General features: G+C 30.2%; 1 protein-coding gene across 8 annotated transcripts in view; it reads right to left on the reverse strand.

Annotated features, from left to right (window-relative positions):
- LOC117169683 (sodium- and chloride-dependent GABA transporter ine) overlaps positions 1–8640 on the reverse strand; it is a 29705-nt gene that overhangs the window by 3902 nt on the left and 17163 nt on the right. For all 8 annotated transcript variants that reach the window (XM_033356209.1, XM_033356205.1, XM_033356202.1 and 5 more), the window contains 7 exons: positions 5867–6092; positions 5433–5700; positions 4925–5153; positions 4020–4132; positions 3664–3804; positions 2791–2991; positions 2513–2689 (listed from right to left, as the gene is read on the reverse strand). In XM_033356209.1, coding sequence (XP_033212100.1) covers positions 2513–2689; positions 2791–2991; positions 3664–3804; positions 4020–4132; positions 4925–5153; positions 5433–5700; positions 5867–6092 — 1355 coding nt within the window. The remainder of the gene's footprint in view (positions 1–2512; positions 2690–2790; positions 2992–3663; positions 3805–4019; positions 4133–4924; positions 5154–5432; positions 5701–5866; positions 6093–8640) is intronic.

Here is an 8640-nt window from a genome sequence, read left to right on the forward strand (position 1 = left end):
AGACGCCATTTTGAAAATACTAAAACGAAAAATCGCTCTTTGAATCATGGATTCTCAAAGGTTAGACATTTATTCCACCGGTTAGTGAGATTCCAGGTTAATCACAGACTCGAAAAGCTTTAGAAAATGGTTCACGAAAAAAAAATAGGCACGAAAAATCACGTTTTTTTTTTGTTTAAACTGCATTTTGGGATAATAAGAAAATTTTTTGAGAAATTTCATTGACACTGTCGGAAAGAGGAGATCTCAAGCAATAAAAATATATGTGTCTCAATTTTTTCTAGTGTCGAATAGTCTTAGTTATTGGCCGTTGAAAAGCAGGGTACCGGTAGTGGCGTTTTGGCCGTTTAAGGGTTTCTCCTCTTCTCTATCTTATCTTATTCCTTATTTATCTATAATCTTTTCCTACCTCTGTTAATCTAAAATTCCGTCTATAGGGGAGGATACGTCAAGTGTTCCCACCTAAAATTAATTTTTTTTAGATCGCACCTGCATTAATTCACGAAACCATAGGGTTATTTATCAACCGGTTGTCAATATACAGGGGCCTGAAGTTTGCACTTTCTCAAGCGTTTCTTATATTCACGTTGATTTAACTTCTTTTAGGATAATCCGATAGCACTTTTATTATAGTTTTGTGGAAAGTTCTTTTCATGTACTTTCAGACTATCATAACCATATATTAATTTTTTGTTTTGAAAATCAAAAATGAAATTGATTTTTTGAAAAAAATGATATTTAAAAAATTTCTATTTAAAAAAATAGTTTTTTTATACTCTTTGAAATCATGTACAATAAAAAGTGGGCCGCGAATGTTTTCCTGGTTACATTAAAATTTTTACGCTCATTATGAATAAAATAAAAAGTGTAAGATGTCATATATATAATTTAAATATAATTTTAGGATTTGTTAGACCTAACAGTATTCGTGCCCGAGCTCTGCGGATTTTTAATGTGGTACACTTAAGCGAAAAAATCTAAATTTGCCCAAGAAAACATTTGTGGCCCACTTTTTATTGTACATGATTTCAAAGAGTATAAAAAAAGGTATTTTTTGAAATAGAATTTTTTTTTTTAAGTGGGGTTTTTTTGAAAAAAATTTACTCTTTTCTATCACATTCTATACTAAACATATCAAAGACTATATTTTTCTAGCTCTTTCTTAATCTATAGTTAGGTCTATCTTTTCCAATACTCTTTTTCTACCCTTCTGGAAATAAAAAGATTAAAATGATATAAGTTAGGAAATAGAAAACGATATAAAAATTCTATCTTTCCCAATTTTCTATCTACTATTCTACCTATCGCGACCGAGTAATCTTATCCTTTTCTATTCATTATTCTCTCTAGCTATTACGAATTTAAATCTCACTAAATCTCTTACTCTATCTTTCGTTACCAAGGACCCATATATTTTGCTTCGCTTCATTCTATCTCTGTAATGTTATTTCGAATTTTTGTCCATTCCTTTTTCTATATTTCGCAATTGAGTACAGTTATCATTTTCTACCCTTAAACTTCAAGAATCCATAGAAAAATTAGGGTATATTAAAAAATTATCTTGATGTAGACAACGCCTCTACTTAAAGGTCGGGAGACTAATTTCACTTGTGGTTTGTTTTACTGCCAGCCAACTAGCGACAAAAATTTCAAGCTGACATGAGTAAATTATTGATAGGATCATATAAAGAATAGATGATTGAAAAGGATTGACGTAAATATCGTTTGAAAAAGAGATAGAAAAAAATAGTAGTTAATAGATGAAGTATAGGATGAGATAGAAAAGAGAAGATTAAAAAAGATAGATAGGAATTAGATTAACAGAGATAGAACAAAATTAACGTTGATAGGTGAAGGATAGAATGAGATAAAGAAGGGGGGATTAAAAAGATAGACGTGAATTCAGATTGACAAAGAGCCAGAAAAGGATAGACGTTGATAGAAGTAGTATATGATAAGATAAAGGAGAGGAGATTGAAAAAGATAATCGGGAATTTAGGTTAACAGAGATAAGATAGATTGACATGTATAGATAAATGATAGAATTCGTTATAGAAGAGGGGATTGAAACGTGTAGAGGTGAATTTCCAATAAAAAAATAGATAGAAAGAAATATACGTTGATAGATATATGATACGATAATTGAGAAAGATTGCAGAAGCTGGAACTGAAAGAGATAGACGAGGATTTGGATTCAAAAATAGGTAGAAAAAGATACGAATTGATGAATGTATGATACGATGAGATAGGGAAGAGGATATTGAAAAACATCGGCGTAAATTTTGAATGACAAGGTATAGAAGAAGAACAGAAAAAGGATATGAGATAGAGAAGAGGTTATTGAGATTAGGGATGGGGAAAGATAGCGTTTTAGGGATTTCTATCTTTTTAGTCCTTCTACTTCCAACAGGGATAATTGTAGATTCCTGTTCCCGACATTCACTTATTTCGCGGGTTTGTGTCCATTATAAATAATAACAATCATTAGAAAAGTGTACGAAATAAAACATACCTCGGAAAGAGATTTCCCTTCAGCTCGAAAAAGGACACAGATCGCAAAAGCAGGTATGCAAATTAGGGAAAGTGAGGCTATTCCCCATCCAATTGTTTCTGCCCAGAATGGATATTTGTATTCTCCTTTGTGATAAGTTGGAGCCTCGTAATCGATTAAACTGAAGACCCAGACAGCCTGAAATGATTAAAGAAAAAAATTAATTGACAATTATTTTGAGGATAAAAAATGATGACTATAATATTCTAAATTTGAATATTAATTTACTATTTTCTGACCATAATGAGAAGAGGACTGGCTACAAGCCAACAAAATCGGAAATAAATTGATGGAAGTCGTCCAGTCATTTCCTTAATATTATTGGAAAGCCTCCCTGCTCCATAAAACCAAGAAATGGCGATAACTTCAAAAAATGCCAGGAACATTATTGATATCGAAGCTGCATAGTGATCGATGAGTTGGAAAAAATATATTCCACCCTAAAATAAAATTTTAAAGTAAACATATAATGAAATTGATCTCTTTTTTGCGCTCAAGACAATCTACCATACCGACTTTCAATAAAAGAGTTCTCTCATATTAACAGTCGGTAAACTATATTTCCTCGGTAACGGAAGTCGGTAAGGTATATTGCTTTAGCTATATAATGAATGGATTCCAAGATTGAGAAACTTTATCACTTTACAAATTATTCGTTTGGATGATGACAAGAAATAAAGTTTATTGTCCCTCAATTTAACTAAATAAAATTATAGTAAATTACCCAGTGGGCACAAAATTTGATGACGTCTTTACGACATCGTCACGACATATTTACGATATTTTTAAGACATCCTATGTTCGTGTCGTTTCGGTGTATTTACGATATCGTAAAGATATCCTCAGATCATACGATGTTTTTACAATATCGTAAAGACACATTAGGGACATGGACATAGGATATCGTAAAGTTGTCGTATAGGTGTCGTAACAATGTCGTAAAGACGTCGCCAAATTTTGTACCCATTGGGTAAATAAAAGGATGATAAATGGTTATACGATTACATTGAAGAAAACCAATTAAAATCATAAAACATATATAATCGCATATAAATATTTAAAATGACGATAAAAAATATTTTCTGATAAAATTCTTTTATAAAAGAAATTACCTGAGTTACGTTGGGCAAACCAAAAAGAAATGAAACGACACATATGAGAAGAACGAGCATTTCATGACAATGGAGATGTCGTTTGACCCAATTCGGAAATCCATCTTGGATCGAAGTTACGACAACTTCTACAATTGCAAACTATAATTCACAAAAATATCCTTGCTCGATTATTTTAGTACTCGTTGAATAAAATAAAATAAGAAAATTCATGCTGAATATTTTTCATGAAAAATAATTAATTTCTCAAGTATATTCATTAATTAATAAATAAATTATAAGTATTCAATTTTATAAATAATAAGAATAAGCTTATTAAAATTACTTAATGTTGGTAAATTTAATTTTTAACTTACTTGGCTATTAAGAGAGAGGCAGACAAGCATAAAGAAAAAGAGTACTGCCCAAAGTTGCGAGGCTGGCATTTTGGCCAAAGCCTGTGGATATACCACAAAGACTAGGCCAGGTCCTTAAATGAAATAATAAATCTTGAAGCATTTTCGGAATAAGATTGTCAAAAAATTGCCAGTGCAAAAAAGTCTGTTTAGAAACATGTCATTTAGAGCAATGTTAAACTTACTCGATTCCTACCTTACCGACATGTTTTTAAACAAACTACGTTTTTTTTCTTTCATTTCTCAAATTTGAGATCGACATCTCATTTCATCTAGACATAACTTTTTCAGAAAAAAATACGTTCAGATAGGAATCGGGTAGTTCGACATGGCCTTAAGGGCATGTGATACTTCGCCGTGCAGTAAATCGGGTTCAGTTCCCTCGGATTTTTTTTCACGAAAATGTTCAAAACTTGATGCTATAAAATATTATAACGGACGTTCTCGGACTCATTTTTTAGAAATAATAGCAAAAAAATTTAGTGTGCTAAATAAAAGTTTTGCGCATGTGTACTATTTTGAGGTTAGCATCGTTTTTCTGCTCTCTGTCATTCCGATAACTTATATCTCTGTCATACTGATGCTGTTGGTGGAACTTAAGAATAATTATAAAAGAGAATTGTAACACATATAACCTCAAAACAGACAAACAAACATCAAATTTAGAAAAATTACCATCTTCATTATTGTAGGAAAAAATCCGAGGAAATCTTACACTGATCAAATCGATTCCATTTCCTAAGTATCACATGCCCTTAAGATGTGCCAGAAAAATATCGGTAATGTAGGAATCTGAGAAGTGTCATAATATCCTAATATAAAAAATAATGATAATTAAACAATATACATATATACATATAGTTTACCATCAGTCAAAACTGCCTGAACAGAAGTATTCTGCTCGAAAGCAATATTTCCAATGGTCGCAAATGTGAAAATTCCAACCAGTAGACTACTAAAGGCATTAATTAAAGAAACCGCCAAAGTGTCCACCAAAATATTATTGTGAAATTTGTTGTAACTGGCGAAGCATATCATAGACCCAAATGCAATGCCAACCGAATTAAAAATTTGAGCGGCTGCATGCACCCAAACCTGAAAATAATCCAAATCTTCCCAAATTACACTTGTAATTTGTAATTTACAAACAAAAAATAAATCTAAATTATATCCCTGTTACGCACCTTAACTGTTTGGATTTAAGCTAAATTTATAAATGTCTTCGAAAATTACAGTTATTGGACAATAATGGCAATCTCCTTTACCGACAACCAGTAAAATAGGTTGCCACTTTATTATCAGTCGGTAAAGTAGATTTCCTAATTATCATCAGACGACAAAGTAAATTGCTCTAGTTATAATAAAAATGGATACCTTAGCGTCTTTGAGTCGATACCAATCGACCCTGAAGAAGAACTGGAGCCCTTTTTCGGCTCCCTCGAGTGTAATCGCCCTGAAGAGGACGACGACGATCAGAAAGAAGGGTAGGGTTGCAGTGAGGTACCTGACGCGGGCCGAGGATTTGATTGACTTCCAAATCGAAAAGTAAACCATGACCCAGGCAGTGACCAGGCAAGCTGCAAGTTCCCATCTGATGATCCCAGGGTGCTCGATCCCCTCGCTTATTTGCAGCACTTTCTTGCTAAAGTACGAAGGGCTCGGTTACTCGCTTAACGTCCCAAAGGGGGATCTCAAAGCTACATTGAATTTTTTCTTTTTACTTTGTTTTTGAATCTTTGTTACTTTTTCTATTATTTTTTTTTCTTTCTAGCTTTTTTTTTTTGTTTTTGGTTTGGTTTGACATTTACTCGAAAAACTCCTCGGAGGGTGTTCTCGACGTGCTGGGGGCAGTTCGATTGCCTATGGAGTGGACGGCAGCTGACCAGCAAAACTCAGTATTCCACAAATTATCGCAGTCAGACCATGGTTGATCGGCTTTGAACGCCGTAAAGAAATAATATATTGCGTACGCTATTATCACGTTGTGGTAGGTCGACATCAGGAACGATATCACCACAGAAGACAAACCGGCTCCTGAAAAAATATTTTATTCAAATTATTGGTCTAGAACATGTCAGCACTTTAAAAAAATAGACGCGTATTTTCATTTTGACACGCTCAACTACATAAAATGAGTGAAGATTCCAGTTACCGACATTTACCAATATTGTGGGTTTGAGTCCTTGCTAAATTTTGAAACTTTGAATAATTTAGAATTCTAAAGATTTTGCCAGACTCCTGAAAGTAACGTAGACTAAACATTTTTAAAAGAAGTAAATTTCAAACCAAAAATAATTAACAATGCCCAACAACAGTAGAAATTTCAAGCCAACAATACGAATTTTTTAGACGAGGGTTGAGTTGTCAAAAAAAATGTATTATCAACTAAGCAAGGTGACGTTTATACCATAAAAGATTATTTTTCAACCAAAAAACTAATTTTTAACCAGTTGAATTAAACGATTGAAATGGAATTTTCAGCAAAATAGTTGAATCTTCGATAGAATATATTAATTTTCTACTAACAAAAAATAAATTTTTTAAAACTTACAGTCGAATATTAAGTTTCAAAATTTAGTTTTAATAAAAAACACGAACTTTTAGTCAGTCGGATTCAACCAGCAAAGGCGAAATTTCAACCAAATATTTGAATCCTCAACCAAAAAATGAATTTTCAACAAAGAAGATTAATTTTATAACTAAAACGATGAATTTTGAACAAAACATAATAACTTTTCTATAAAATAGTGGAATTTTCACGTTTTAAACGATAAATTTCTAATTAAAAAATGGAGTAGTTACATTTTCAGATATAAAGATTAATTTTTAACAATCTAAAGATGATTTTTTAACCAAACATTTATATTTCCAATCTGGAAGATGAATTTAAAACCGAAAGACTATTATTTACTATTTACTGTGTTCTACTATTAATTTAAGAAGATTAATTTTTCACTAAAAAAGAATAATTAAAAAAAAATTGAGTTTGGAAGCCAAAAAGATTAATTATCTTGAAGCAGTTAAATTTTCAACCCAAAAATATCATTTTTCAAAACAAAATTAAATTTTATATAAAATAGTTTACTTTTTAACAAAAAAGGATGAATTGTTGAGCAAGAACTTTAATTTTCTAAAAAAATACAAATTTTCAACAACGTTGATAATTTAACCACTTTGTTGAAAATTGGTTGTTTCTTTTTGGTTAAAAATTAATTTTTTGGGTGAAATTTTCGCAGTTTAGTGGAAAATTAACTTTTTTGTTAAAAAATCATATTTTTGAGCGGAAAGATCAACTGTTATGTAGAAAATTCGTCTTTTCAGCTGCAAAATTTAACGATTTAGTAGAACATTCAGGCTTTTTGTAGAAAATCTTTTTTTTTCATTAAAAATTGATTTTTTATAATAAAAATTTATTGCATTTTTGGATCAAAATTGATCTTTTGTTTTTTTAAAATTGCTTAACTATTTGGTTAAAAATGTATCTGATTTGTTGGAAATATTTATTTTTTTTATAATATTATTCTTATTGGTTGAAAAATCAAATAATTGATTAAAAATGAAGTATTTTGTTGAGAATTCGTCTTCCTGGTAGTTTCCTTATTCATGTTCATTTTAATTCATTATTATTAAATCAATTATTTATCATAAATGTTAATTAATTAATTATGACACTGTAATTAAAAATTTGAGAATAAGTTGAAAAATTCGAAAAAACTGCCACTTTCTAACTATATTCTATGAGAATATTGTTTTTGGGGACCGTATAACAGAGACTGGCAAAATGTCTAAAGATTTATCATTTTAGTTGAAATGTTAACTATTTTGTTGAAAATTATATTATGCCGATTAGTAGCTTAATCATTTTCTGCAGAAACGAGAAAAATCGGCAATATTTAACATCAGAAATTAATTAATTACCCTGGTCGACAAAATAACATCAATTATTCAATTGGATTATTTGGTTGAAAATTTATGTACTCTGGTAAAAAATCTCCTTTTTCGATAGAAATTCAATCATTTTGTTTGAAAATTCACCTTTTTTGGTTAAAAATTCAATTAGTTAAGTTAAAGATTACTAATTTTAATTGATGATTCACGATTTATGTTACAAATTAAGCTACTTAGGTTAAAGTTAACTTCTTTTGTTAAAAATTCGACTTTTTTCTTTGAAATTCAACTATTCCAGTTAAAGATTTATAATTTTATTTGAAAATTTCTCTTTTTGGTAGCAAATTCAACTATTGAGTTGAACCTTTAACCATCCTGTAGAATGCTTATCTTTTTGGCTAAGAAATTAATTAATTTCAATTAATTTTTTCTCTTTATTAACCAAAAAATCTTTCTTTGTTGAAAATTCAACTGTTTAATTCGAAATGAATTTGGTTTAGCTTAGAATTAAACTTTTTTTAAGTTGTCTTTTTTTGGTTTAAATTGAATGTTTTTTATTTGAAATGAAAAGCTTTATTTGGTTAAAATAACAACAATTATATTGCTAGTTGAAAATTCATATTTCTTAATTTTAATTTAAACTATTTGGTTGAAAGTTCAACTACCTTGTCAAGTTATAAGAAACAGTGAGATA

This window comes from Belonocnema kinseyi, chromosome 1 (genome assembly GCF_010883055.1).
Source record: "Belonocnema kinseyi isolate 2016_QV_RU_SX_M_011 chromosome 1, B_treatae_v1, whole genome shotgun sequence".
Taxonomy (NCBI): Eukaryota; Metazoa; Arthropoda; class Insecta; order Hymenoptera; family Cynipidae; genus Belonocnema; species Belonocnema kinseyi.